Below are 14,054 nucleotides of genomic sequence, written 5' to 3' on the forward strand. Positions count from 1 at the left end.
ATTTTTTAAATTCTTTTCTTTATATAAATATATATTTTTGTTTTATATTTTGTATGTTATGTAAACATATTGCTATATTATACACATGTATATATAAATGAAAATAGATCAATAAATATAGATGATAAAAATTGTAAAGAAAATGCAGCTATTTAAATATTGATATAATTTAAATAACTTCAATCGATTATTACGAAATTTTCGATATCTTTAATCAACATGAATCGATATACAATCGATATGTTAGAAACGTAAGTTCACATATACTTCAATTGAAATTTTTGTTAAAGTTATTTCTTCTTCTTTAACAATGCCAACTAGGGCAGAACGCCCTAATTTGATACCTTTTCAGGATACTCAATATAGTTGGACGGATGATTTGCCAGTATGTAAACAATCAGGTATGTAAAAATTTAGATATATAACCTATCAATGATTAATGTTTTAAATATCTCATCAGGAGTAGGATTTTCTACAAATCAAATTTATCGTGAGGATGGATATCGACAAGAAGAACATCCATTTGAAGATCGTAGCTTTCATTGTCGTTATGACGATTCGACATTTCTTTATGGAGTATTTGATGGTCATGAAGGTACAAAAGTTGCAAATTTTGCTATGCAGCGAATGGCTGCAGAAATTTTACTTGGACAATTAAATGGTAAATCAACAGATGAAGAAGTTAAAGATGTTCTTAGGTAATAATATGGTAAAAAATAAAAATTATAAATTAACATTTATATATTATTATAAGAAAAGTAAAATTATATAATTTATTATTTTAGACAGGCATTTATAGCTGTAGAAAGAGGATATTTTGATTCAATTGGAGATCTTTTGGCTGAACGAACTAGTTTACAATTTGATATACCTGATGGATTAAATTCCTATGAAACATATCAAAAATTTCCTCACTTGGTTAGATAAATATATTATGATATACTATATAATATGAATTTTATTAATATTAAAAATTAATCATATTATAAGTTTTTATATAGGTTGATAAATTAAATGCATTGAATTGTGAGTTATCAGCAGGAACTAGTGCAGTTGTAGCTCTTATATATCGCGGAAGATTATATGTTGCAAATGTTGGCGATAGTAGAGCTTTATTATGCAAGACAGATACCAATCAAGTGTTAAGAGTTGTACAACTAAGTGTTGATCATGATTTAAGAAATGAAGATGAATTATTAAGATTATCTCATTTGCAATTAGATATTGATTCCATAAGACAAGGTTTTAAAATCATATTTAATTAATTAATATTATTCTTATTAAAATATTTTATAATAATATATATTTAAGGATCTCGTCTTGGAAATCAAGAAACTACACGTTGTCTTGGAAATTATCTTGTCAAAGGAGGATATAAAGAATTTGAAGAATTAGCATCTGCTACAACAGAACCTGTTATTGCTGAACCAGAAATTCATGGTGGAATAGAACTTGATGAATCTTGCAAATTTTTATTGCTTATGTCTCGTGGTTTATATAAGTCACTAGAAGAAGTGACTGGAATTGATCAAGTTAATATAAAATTAATTAACTTTGCAGTTCAAGAGGTATGTGAAATAATTGTATATAAAATATCTCATTTGAAGTTTCGCATACAATTATTTGCTAAACTATATATTGTTTCAAATAACTTATTTTTTTTTAAAAGAAAATATTCTATGATAATCAATAATCATTTTTAAGTGGATGTGCTTTCAAAATTTTGAAAAGATGATCTTTATTTTTTTATATGAAATTATATATTTTTATATAAATAGATTTATAACCATTAATATACCAATAATATAATCATAAATCTATAATTCATTCCAAAATAAATTCATTACTCTACAATATTGGTCTCATTCAGAATAATTCAAGATTATTTAATATTATTTAAAATTGATTTTTGTTTTTTTTTGTCACCCAAAAATTGTTCCTTATCTGTTGTATTTAAATCTTATCTAGATTGATTGATTAACTAGAAAACATTCCATTTGATATCAAATTATATATTATATATTTAATATTTACAAATTTTTTCTTATGAAACTTTATAAAAAATATAATTTTAGGAGAAAAATTCTAATATGATGAAAATATGAAGAATAGAATTATGAATACCTATTTATAAATTATTAAAATAATACTTAAAAATATCAAACTTTTATTTAAAAAATAAATCAATACATTTATTTTGAATACAAATAAGAAATAAGAAACAATTTCTGATACAAAAAAAGTAAGCATTTTTTAAATAGCATTATAAATTACCTTGAATTACTTTGAAAGACTAAAGTATTATAATTTAATGAATTCGTTTTAAAATGAGCTATAAATTTATATAAAAATATATTTAATTTCGTATAAATAAAGATCATTTTAAAAATACGTTCACCAAAAATGATTTATGATTATCATGTGATATTCTTCTAAATAAAAATATAAATAGAATAAATTTGTGAAAGTTTAAGTTATATGAAACATTTTTTAAAATGAATAAATAAAAAAATAATCTGCAAATAAAATAGCTTATATATATATTTATAAAATATTTTTGAAGGATCGATTTTAGAGGCTAAAATAAATAGAAAAATTGATATAAAAAAAACCAATTAATTATTTATTAAATTATAAATAACTAAAATTTACGAGAAAATCAATTTAGATGAAGCGAATAGGAAACGAATAGAAAATAGAATAAGATAATTCTATCTCTATCACATTATTATTTTTGGCTCCATTTCATTTCATCTAATGCAAACTTAAAGTACTTATAAAAAGCTTAATAAATAAGCTTTAAATTTTTTTATAAAGTCTTTTATTTTAGCTTCTAAAAATGCTTCACAAATATATTAATATTCTATATAATATAATAATATATTCTCTAAAATAAATTTCAGTTTCAAGCACAATCTACTTTAACAGGAGTTGCTCAAGCTGTTGTAGATAAAGTTGTAAGAATTCATCATGATATTAATATGAGTAATTTACAAAGTACAGTAACTACTGGTAAACGAGATGATATAACTCTTCTTGTACGAAATTTTAATTTTCCGCTCCCTCATGCATTAAAAAGTCCAACTAATCAATCAGTCAGATTTAATCCAATTGTTGAATCTGTTCCAATTATAACAATGCCAGAAAATGACTATTCAAGTACAGGAATTACAGAAGAAAATTCCGATTTATCGACAACTGAAACTTCATCAACATCAGATATATATCCAAATGCAAAATCAACAAACAGAAACACTAGGATTAAGTCTTATGTTAATTTTTCTGAATATTATGAAAATGTTGAAAAGAGACGACGAGAAGGAACATTACCAGAAGGTATAAATTTTTAGAAAATATTATGATATTAAGTATACATTATATCTATAATAAATATAATAAATATATAGAAATTACATGTATATAGATAATAATTTGCTTTGCATATATGTTTTTTAAATAAAAGTTAGAAATATAATTATTTATTCAAATTGTATATAATAAATAGTAAAAATGAATTTAATGATAACAATTATGTTATATATAACATTATTAAATCTTTGACTTTTTACATTTTTATGTAGAAAAAACATATATAATTCATTTTTATGTAGAAAAACATATAATTTATATATTAAACATATATAATAAAAAAATTTTGACATCAAAACATTTTGAAATGAAGAACTATTTTCCACATATAATGAGATTAAATAAAGAAAGAAAAAAAAATTTGTAATATTACAATATTACAAATTTTATGAAATATATTACTTGTATATCTAAATTACAAATATTTTGTTGGATTAGATTTAAGTCTTTCAAATGCAGCTTTTTCAAGACATTCTCTATGATCAGGATGAGCAATTTGAATTAATGCATTTGCTCTTTGACGTAATGTTTTACCAAAAAGATTTGCTATTCCATGTTCAGTAACTATATAGTGCGCATGTGCTCTCGTTACCACAATTCCACCACCTATTAAAAAGACTTCAATTGTATTTATATATAAAATATATTTTTATGTTAAAAAATTTATTTTGTTTTAAAATTTTTTTTTATAAATATAATTATAAATAATATAAAATTTTATTTCATACCAAGTTTAATTATAGGCTGAATTTTACTTTCTCCTTTACTCGTTACTGAAGGGAATGCGATTATAGCTTTTCCTCGACCATCTTGAGCCATTGCTGCACCTTGGATAAAATCAAGCTGACCACCAAATCCAGAATACAATTTACAGCCTAAACTGTCTGAACATATTTGACCAGTAATATCCATTTCTATACAAGAATTAATGGCTGTCATTTTCGGTTGTTGCGATATTATTCGAGGATCATTAACATAATTAATTGCACGCATTTCTATACAAGTGAATAAATATTATGTTATTTATTGAATTTAAAACATTTATAAAAAAATTTTAAAGAATTTTATGAATTACACACCTACAAATGGATTATTATGTAAAAAATCGTATACTCTTTTGGTACCAATTGCTAAAGAACTGACCATACGTCCTCTGTGCTTTATTTTCATTTTATTTGAAACATTCCCTCGTTCTGCTAAATCTACCATTGTATCACCAAGTATTTCTGTATGAACTCCCAAATCCTTATGATTACCAAGAGAACAGAGGACAGCATCAGGTATGTTACCAATTCCAATTTGTAAAGTTGCCCCATCATCTACTAATCTTTGTGCAATGATTTTGCCAATTTCTTGTTCAATTTCATTTGGTGGAGTACTAGCTACACATGGTAAAGGACAATCATATTTAACAGCCCAATCAATGTGACTTGAGTGAATAACAGTATCTCCAAATGATCTTGGCATATGTTCATTTACTTGAGCTAAATGAAAAAAAAAAAACATTTATTATTCTTTAAATTTATTATTATTATTTCATTATTTATTATTATTATTTTATTTATTATCAAATGCTTACTGACCGATGATAACTTTAGCTGTACTAATCGCAGCACGTGTACAATCTACGCTTACACCTAAAGAACAGAAACCACGAGCATCTGGCACACTGACGTGAATTAATGCAACATCTGGAAAAATTCTTCTCTCGTAAAAAAGTTTTGGTACTTCATGAAGAAATATTGGAATATAATCTGCTCTTCCTTCATTAACAGCTTCTCTAAGATTAGCACCAATGTAAAAGCTTACAGATCTAAAATGTTCTAAAAAACAATTATGATTTTATAATCGTAATACAATATATATATATATATATATATAGTGATAATTTACGCTTAATATTTTGAATTAAAATTTAATAATGTTTTTACAGAAATAATATTTTTATAGAATACTGTAAAAATGTACTGTACTCTCAAACTCAGGACTTGAAAATGGTGCATCTCCTTCAAGACCCATATGAATTAATCGTACACCACGTAGATTATTACAAACACCATGCTCAGTCATAGCTCGTATTAATTCATTAGGTGTTGCTGCACCTCCTTGTATAAAAACTAAATGCTCTGGAAAATCACGCACACAGTCACAGAACGATCATAGAATATATTTTAGATAAAATGAAATAAAAAAAAAAAATTATTATTAAATACCTGAATTAATAATTTTTATTGCATCTTCTACACAAACCCATTTTGGACATCGTTTTAAAGGCTGTAAAGGTTCTCGGATACTTATATACCTTAAACCGCACATATTAAAAGGTTTTGTTGGTAAAATTTTACCAAATGTTAACTCCAAATTTCGACGAAAATTGAGACCGAACATTTTGATAAAAGAAAATATGACACGTCACAAAATATATAAAAAATTGAAATTTGCTAAAATTTGTTGATTCAGTAAAGCATATACAGCAATTACATCGAAATTTGGATGACACATAATCTAAAAAATTTTCTTTAATCTTAAACGTCAATTTACGTCAAATCACATTAGACCCGTTGCCATCTCCACGCTTAGTATTTGAACATCGATTTACCGGTATTCGATTTTTCAATTTTCTCGATATACGTTCATTTTGTACTTTATTCAGTATAAATGGAAGAAATTATGACAGAATAAAATTCTATATACATTTTATTTTTATTTTATTATTTCAAATGCCACGTATTTTCAATTATTACAATAATTGCATTTTATATGGGAACGTTCTCAAATTTTATGTAAAAGGTATTTGTTATCATATACTGTTTTAGTTATTGTTAATCACATTTTGATTGTATCTGTAACTCGTTTAAAATGAAAGTTTTTTCATTCTTATTTTGGTGATGAATATTTTTTATTCACTTAAAATAAAAATTATACTTATTCAAAATACAGTTTGCTATAAAATGATGTTAAAATTCTATTTTTGATATTTTTTTCTCTGACTTTATGTTATTATGTTTTCAATAAAAAAGTATATATCGTACATAATTATGAAATAATTTACGATAGTTTTGCTTGATGCACGCAGTTATTTGTGCTTATAAGAACTATCATGAAATTCTATTTAAAAAAATCCTTTAAATATTATTTTTAATAAAATGTTTATGGCGCTGGCATCATTTTTAAACGTTCAAAAGCTGCTTTTTCTAATGCTTCTCTATGATCAGGATGGGCAATTTGAATTAGTTCATATGATCGCTGTTGAAGACTTTTACCAAATAAACTAGCAATTCCATATTCTGTGACAACATATCGAACAATTGCTCTATTTGTAACAACACCAGAACCTTAAAATAAATGATATAATTAAAAATATATAATTAAAGTAAAAATAATTAGATAATAAAAAGATCATAATTATTTACCTAATTTTAAAACGGGTTGAATTTTACTTTCACCCTTTGAGGTAATAGATTGTAGTGCAATGATAGATTTTCCTTGACGATCGTTACTAAGAGCTGCACCTATAACGAAATCTAATTGTCCTCCAAATCCAGAATACATTCTGGTTCCAATACTATCTGCGCAAATTTGTCCAGTGATATCAACTTCTATACATGAATTAATAGCAGTCATCTTCGCTTGTTTGGCTACTATTTGTGGATTATTTACATAATTCACTGCCAACATTTCTATAAAATTAACCAAGTAATAAATTATACAAGATCAATTATAAAGAAAAAATCGATATAAAATTAACTCACCTATAAAAGGATTATCATGCATAAAATCATATAACTTTTCTGAACCAATGCAAAATGAACCAACAATTCTACCTTTGTGCATTGGTTTGCAATTATTTGTTATACATCCCTTATTTACTAGATCTACTACACCATCGCTAAACATTTCACTATGAATTCCAAGATTTTTATGATTACCCAGAAAGGATAATACCGCATCTGGTATACTTCCAATACCCATTTGCATAGTGGCTCCATTTTCTACTAAATTTTCGGCAATATATTTACCAATTTGTTGTTCTTCTTTTGATGGTGGATGTGAAGGATGTACTGGAAGTGGTGTGTGATGCTCGACGGCAAAATCTAAATGGCTGACGTGAATCGATGCATCGCCAAACGTTCTAGGCATATGCTTGTTTACTAATGCTATAAATAATGACATCCCCCCCCAAAAAAAAGAAAAAAAAAAAAATTAGTGAAAAGATAATTTTGAAGTAGAATGAATTTAAAAAATTTTGAAAATTTACCTACGATGTACTTTGCATGGCTCAACGCGGATCGTACACAATCTACGCTAGTACCCAATGAACAATATCCTTTATCATCAGGAGGACAAACTTGTACAAGAGCAATGTCAGGTTTAAGATATTTTTCTTCAAACACTCGTGGGATTTCATGCAATAAAATTGGAATGCAATCGGCATGTCCTGCATTAACAGCTGCTCTTACATTACCTCCAATGAAAAAGCTGACGGATTTAAAATGTTCTGCCAATAATATAAAATATCAAAAAATTGAATATTGCTATTTTTATATGATTTAATTCTTATTTTTTTGATATTAATTAGAAATGATTTTTAATATAATACAACTTAAACAAATAAACTATTCTAAAAAATAAATATGTATATAAATGAACATTTATCACTATGATATTTGATAAAATAGTAAAAATTAAATTTATTATATTTATATCATCATATTTGAGATACACACAATTACTTACTTGCATTTTCTGCTTTAGCGAATGGTGCAGGACCTTCGAGATGCATGTGACATAATCGTACATTTCTCACATCAGATCGAACGCCATAGTCGGTCATTGCCCTTAATAATTCAATTGGTGTTGCTGCTGCACCCTGAACGAATACAAGCTGATCTGAAAAATAAAAAGATTAAACTCCTCCTATCTTCTTAGATTTGAAACATTTTTAATTCAGATATTATTAAGAATTTATAAATAATAATATATATAAATAATAAATGTGCATACAATACATATAAAATATAATTATTTGTGTCATATAAGCGCTTTCATGATGTTAATACTACAAAAAAGTTTTAGATATATGATTATAAAAAACTATAAAAATTATTAAAAACTATAAATAATTATGAAAACATTTTTATTTTCTCCGTCTAATCTAATAGAGCCGATAATTATCGGATATTCAGATAATTGAAAAGTTTGAAAGTTAGAAAATTTTATTTCTTAGATTCTTAGATCAATAAATAGTTATAAACATATTGCAATACTATTTTTAAAATATATGCATTATTTAATATATATTTAGAAAAATGTTATAAATATTTATTGAATTTTTTTGGAGAAATGTGAATAATATGATATATATGAAAATATGATATAAATGAATAATACAGTCCAATTATATTTCAGAAATTTTTTTTTTTATTTTCATAGAATGGAATTGACTATTTATTATTATATATTGTTTTTTGCTTATCAAAAGATGGAATAATTCGAGGATTGGATAATTATATAAATTATAATATTTCAAAAGGTATATTCTTTATTTAAAATTTATCATATAATTTTCAGCTGAATATTTATATTTTTTATGAATTAAAAATAATAAGTTTAATCTTAAAGTTTTTTCCTTTGATAAGAAAAAGATAAATAAAAGATAAATAAAAATTCACAAAATAAACTTTTTATCTGATGATTTTAAATGGTTATTTTAATAAAAGTTTACAATTATTATAATTTACATAAACGCTTTTACAATTACATCTATCTGATTGTACACAAGAAAAATTTATTAATTTTAATTATCAATCGTGGCAATATTAAAAAATATTTTTCATAAAATTTTATTTATTGAAATTTATAAATGATAAAGATTCTATAAATGAAAACAATTTATAGATGAAATTTAAACCATTATGCACTTGATTGAAACCAATAATGTTTGCTTGCGCATAATTGTATGTTCAATTTATGTTCCAAGGTTAAAACATTGTATGACAATTTTTAATTCAATAAACTAATATTTTCAATATGTTAATATTTAAACTCAATCGGTCGATTGAATTAAAAATTTTTGATCGATAAACAATCGCATAAATACGATCAATACATATATATACATATATATATTCATGTATTAAATAATTAGTTTAATGATTCATTTGATTTTTGATAAAGTTAACTATAATATAATGATAAATTAAATAATAAATTAATAAATATAATAATAATAAATTAAATATAATTTGATGATAAATAAAAAAATTAAATTAACAAAATTTATTTTGCAATAAAAAATATTCATAAAATCATGTAATTTAAAAGTTATATTTATATGAAATAATATTTTATAATCAATTATAAAAAATAATATTTCAAACATTTTGTATATAAATTGTATTGAATGTATGCATAAAAAAAATCCAATAAATATAATAAAAAATAATTTTAAAAAAATTTTATATTCATAACTTTATTATAATTTGAAATTTTAATATTCAATTTGATGAAATAAAAAGATATAAAAATTATTAATAATGCAAAAAATATTATCATATGACAAAAATAAAATTCGATAATAAATTAAATTTAAATAAATTTTTTTTTACATTTGCATTACATATGCTATTTTAATAACGTCATTGATATTTAGATTTATTCTTGTAATATTTCGAGGTTAGTTTTTAAAAAATAAAATTTTTATCTAATATGGCATCCAAAAATTGATACTTATTTTATGAATGAAATAATAAAATATAATACTTAAATTATTAATAATAAATTAATATATTATGAAAAAAATAATTACCTGAATCTAAATTTGCTTTTTCAATAGCTTCATCAGCAGTCTTGACCCAGCACGGTTCCTTGTCTAATATTGGCATAGAAGGTTCATTTACGTATGTAAAATAAGTCTTTTTCGATGTTTGAACGCAAAGACGAAACGTACTTGTTATAGTTTTAATCGTTTTAGATAAATTGAGTATTCGTTTAAGAGCCGCCATAGTCCAATATTTTTCTGTCAGTGAAACACGAATACACAATATCGTTTGAAATGATAAGAATTATTTTATAAATAAATTGTACAAAATACAAAAGATTCGAAATTTTAAAAAATAAATTAAGAAATTCAAAATAATAGTTTTATGAATTAAGATTTTTATATCCACATATATATTCTTGAACCACCTGCCACCATATCTCACTGCACACTCGCGCCTTCTCGGCGCGAAATAATCGCTATCAGGTCCGTAACTATGGTATCTATAAAAATGGTATTATAAATGAATCAAAACTAAAAATTTTACAAAAATTTTACATTTTATTTTTCAAGATTATTAAAAATGGATACTATATTTTGTATATCAAATCTAAAATATGAATCATAATCATTTTTCAGTTAGATTTCGAGTTTTTAATGTTCTATTAAAAAAAAATTTTTAATTTTATTTATTTTACAAATAAAGAAATAAATGAATAATTTAAGATTTAAATAAATAATAAAAGTGTATTAGAAATTTTTTAATATTTCTAATATATAAGTTATTAGTCATTATAATTATTATTAAAATTAAATGTTTACAATTAAATAAACCGCTATTATAAAAAACAAATAACAATCTAAATAAAGTTTGTATATATAATAAAAATATTATAATTTCATGAATATTCTTTTATGAATAATTTTTAATTTTTTTTTTATAATACATTTAATTATAATAAGTAATTTTATAAAAAATTTTGATAATTGATATGCAATGAATTACTTAGTATAAGCCACGTGATCGCACGTGCCATTGGTTGTATCTTTGTCAGACATTTGTTTTTCAATATATCTATCAATCAAAATAAAATTCATTTAAACATAATCAAATAATTTTTTAATATAAAAAAGTATATAATTAATATATAATAAATATATTTTTTATTTTCATAATGTATTTAATTAAATTAATTATAATTGTTTATTTATAAAAATATAATACTTTTATTAACTTGAAATTTGAACGTATCCCCACTCTTAATATTTAGTCTATCTCTTTTCATCGAAGTAGTATAATAGTATGTCCTACTGTTTGATCGACCTAAGAGACTAGGAGAGGCACATCAACAAGATGTATCCAAAAACTATCGGAGAACGTCAAGCTAATAAAGAACATGTATTGGCTGTTTCAAGAGATTTTATATCACAGCCACGACTTAGTAAGTATTTATATGTATTATTAAAATAAATATTTATTAAAATCCAAAAAAGAAAACTTAAAATATAAATGTTATTAAATGGCATAAACTGGGCGTAGCAGATCGATTTAGACATAGTCAGCTGATTCTGAATATGTTTGTTTTTAATCATAATAAATAAAAAAAATATAAATTTAATATATAAAAATATTTTGAACACTCGCATATTTATAAAATTTAATTACAAATCTGAAAATTTTTTTATATGAATAGACATCCATCATGTGACTAGATGCAGCACTGATATGATAATTTAATCTAAAATTTATTATAATATAATATTATAAAAGTTATTTTATTTTATATTATAAAAGTTATACATAGACTTATATTTGATATATATTTGTTCAAATAAAATTTTATAATATATATTAAATTAATTAATAATAATTAATAATAATTAAAGTTTTTGTTATATTTTAAATCAATAATTTTTTTTTATTTTTATAGCATATAAAACCGTCTCAGGTGTAAATGGACCATTGGTAATATTAGATGAAGTCAAATTTCCAAAATTTGCAGAAATTGTTCAATTAAAACTTGCTGATGGATCTACAAGATCTGGTCAAGTATTAGAAGTATCAGGTTCTAAAGCAGTTGTTCAAGTGTTTGAGGGTACTTCTGGTATTGATGCAAAAAATACTCTTTGTGAATTTACTGGTGATACTCTTCGGACTCCTGTATCTGAAGATATGTTGGGCCGTGTTTTTAATGGATCTGGAAAACCAATTGATAAAGGTCCTCCTATTCTTGCGGAAGATTTTTTGGACATTGAAGGACAACCAATTAATCCATGGTCACGTATCTATCCTAAAGAAATGATTCAAACAGGTATCTCAGCTATTGATGTTATGAATTCTATTGCTCGTGGGCAAAAGATTCCTATTTTCTCAGCTGCTGGTTTACCACACAATGAGGTATTCTATATTAAATATTTAAATTATAAGATATTTTAAGATATTAATATACAATTATGAAATATCAATTATTATGCAATTATTTAAATTGATATATACTTTATAGATTGCTGCACAAATTTGTCGTCAAGCTGGTCTTGTAAAGTTACCTGGAAAGTCAGTTTTGGATTCTCATGAAGATAATTTTGCTATTGTATTTGCTGCTATGGGTGTGAATATGGAAACTGCTCGTTTTTTTAAGCAAGATTTTGAAGAAAATGGTTCTATGGAAAATGTGTGCCTCTTTTTAAATTTAGCTAATGATCCTACTATTGAAAGAATTATCACTCCACGTCTTGCTTTAACTGCAGCTGAATTTTTGGCTTATCAATGCGAAAAACATGTTCTAGTTATACTAACTGATATGTCCTCTTATGCTGAAGCTCTTCGTGAAGTATCAGCTGCTCGTGAAGAAGTACCAGGACGACGTGGTTTTCCTGGTTATATGTATACAGATTTAGCAACTATATATGAACGAGCTGGCCGAGTAGAAGGTCGTAATGGTTCTATTACCCAAATTCCAATTTTAACTATGCCAAACGACGATATTACTCATCCTATTCCTGATTTAACTGGATATATTACTGAGGGTCAAATTTATGTTGATCGTCAACTTCATAATAGACAGATTTATCCACCTGTTAATGTACTTCCTTCACTATCTCGACTTATGAAGTCTGCTATTGGTGAAGGATGGACACGAAAAGATCATTCTGATGTGTCTAATCAATTGGTATGTTTTATATTTTATAATTTTTAAAAAATATATGTATATACTTTATATAAATATTATAATTTTAATAATGATCTTATTTTAGTATGCTTGTTATGCTATTGGAAAAGATGTACAAGCTATGAAAGCTGTTGTTGGTGAAGAAGCTTTAACACCAGATGATTTGCTATATTTAGAATTTCTTTCTAAGTTTGAGAAAAACTTTATTTCTCAGGGAAGTTATGAAAATCGTACAGTCTTTGAATCATTGGATATTGGTTGGCAGTTATTACGTATTTTTCCTAAAGAGATGCTCAAACGTATTCCCACTAATATTCTCGCGGAATTTTATCCAAGAGATTCACGTCATTAGTTTTTTTTCATATTTACAATTAAATCTTTTTTGTTTAAACTATATAAAAAGAATTGTGAATGAAAAAAATGGAAAAATGGTCTGATTCTCTGGTTTTTTGATGATTAAATTGAAAAAATCAAATATTTATATAGTTTTTAAAAATATTAAATCAATAAAATTGCAATATTTCTGTTTATCAAATATAAATTAAAATTGGAATTAATATGTTTTAATAAATTATAATTAATATGTTTTATAAATTAACTTATAAATTAATTGAATAATAATGTTAAGTGTGTAGTACAGAAATATGTAGAGAATTACATAATTAGAATTATATAATTTAACATTAATTCTATATTGTTAAAATGTAATTAAAATAATAATAGATATTTTGTTTTGTGCGAATAATCACTTATAA

General features: G+C 24.0%; 4 protein-coding genes across 6 annotated transcripts; 2 read left to right on the plus strand and 2 right to left on the minus strand.

The window, feature by feature from the left end:
- Window positions 1-119: 119 nt before the first annotated feature.
- Window positions 120-4,335, plus strand: LOC102679768 (TGF-beta-activated kinase 1 and MAP3K7-binding protein 1-like). Of its 2 annotated transcripts, XM_031514977.1 has the most exons (8): window positions 120-251; window positions 322-401; window positions 461-698; window positions 786-918; window positions 1,002-1,242; window positions 1,312-1,568; window positions 2,904-3,336; window positions 4,113-4,335. In XM_031514977.1, the coding sequence occupies exons 1-8, from the start codon at window positions 220-222 to the stop codon at window positions 4,115-4,117; spliced, it is 1,419 nt and encodes a 472-aa protein (XP_031370837.1). In that variant the 5' UTR covers window positions 120-219; the 3' UTR covers window positions 4,118-4,335. The 2 variants fall into 2 exon arrangements, with proteins under 2 accessions (XP_031370837.1, XP_031370836.1); XM_031514976.1 differs by lacking the exon at window positions 4,113-4,335 and having other exon boundaries at window positions 2,904-3,358.
- LOC116186751 (4-hydroxybutyrate coenzyme A transferase-like) lies at window positions 3,355-5,961 on the minus strand. The gene is made up of 6 exons (XM_031514975.1): window positions 5,583-5,961; window positions 5,343-5,495; window positions 4,953-5,192; window positions 4,449-4,853; window positions 4,098-4,364; window positions 3,355-3,975 (listed from the first exon to the last, which is right to left on the minus strand). Exons 1-6 carry the CDS (start codon window positions 5,755-5,757, stop codon window positions 3,785-3,787), a joined length of 1,431 nt encoding a protein of 476 aa, XP_031370835.1. The 5' UTR covers window positions 5,758-5,961; the 3' UTR covers window positions 3,355-3,784.
- Window positions 5,962-6,049: 88 nt separating this feature from the next.
- On the minus strand, window positions 6,050-10,613 carry LOC102679569 (4-hydroxybutyrate coenzyme A transferase-like). Of its 2 annotated transcripts, XM_006609267.2 has the most exons (7): window positions 10,319-10,602; window positions 10,178-10,240; window positions 8,107-8,259; window positions 7,628-7,867; window positions 7,122-7,526; window positions 6,783-7,049; window positions 6,050-6,704 (listed from the first exon to the last, which is right to left on the minus strand). In XM_006609267.2, exons 1-7 carry the CDS (start codon window positions 10,371-10,373, stop codon window positions 6,520-6,522), a joined length of 1,368 nt encoding a protein of 455 aa, XP_006609330.1. In that variant the 5' UTR covers window positions 10,374-10,602; the 3' UTR covers window positions 6,050-6,519. The 2 variants fall into 2 exon arrangements, with proteins under 2 accessions (XP_006609330.1, XP_006609329.1); XM_006609266.2 differs by having other exon boundaries at window positions 10,178-10,613.
- A 767-nt stretch (window positions 10,614-11,380) lies between these two features.
- Window positions 11,381-13,762, plus strand: LOC102679975 (V-type proton ATPase subunit B). Its single transcript, XM_006609270.1, has 4 exons — window positions 11,381-11,571; window positions 12,061-12,527; window positions 12,634-13,299; window positions 13,385-13,762. The coding sequence occupies exons 1-4, from the start codon at window positions 11,484-11,486 to the stop codon at window positions 13,649-13,651; spliced, it is 1,488 nt and encodes a 495-aa protein (XP_006609333.1). The 5' UTR covers window positions 11,381-11,483; the 3' UTR covers window positions 13,652-13,762.
- Window positions 13,763-14,054: the final 292 nt, after the last annotated feature.

Source organism: Apis dorsata, unplaced genomic scaffold (genome assembly GCF_000469605.1).
Source record: "Apis dorsata unplaced genomic scaffold, Apis dorsata 1.3 scaffold_52, whole genome shotgun sequence".
Taxonomy (NCBI): Eukaryota; Metazoa; Arthropoda; class Insecta; order Hymenoptera; family Apidae; genus Apis; species Apis dorsata.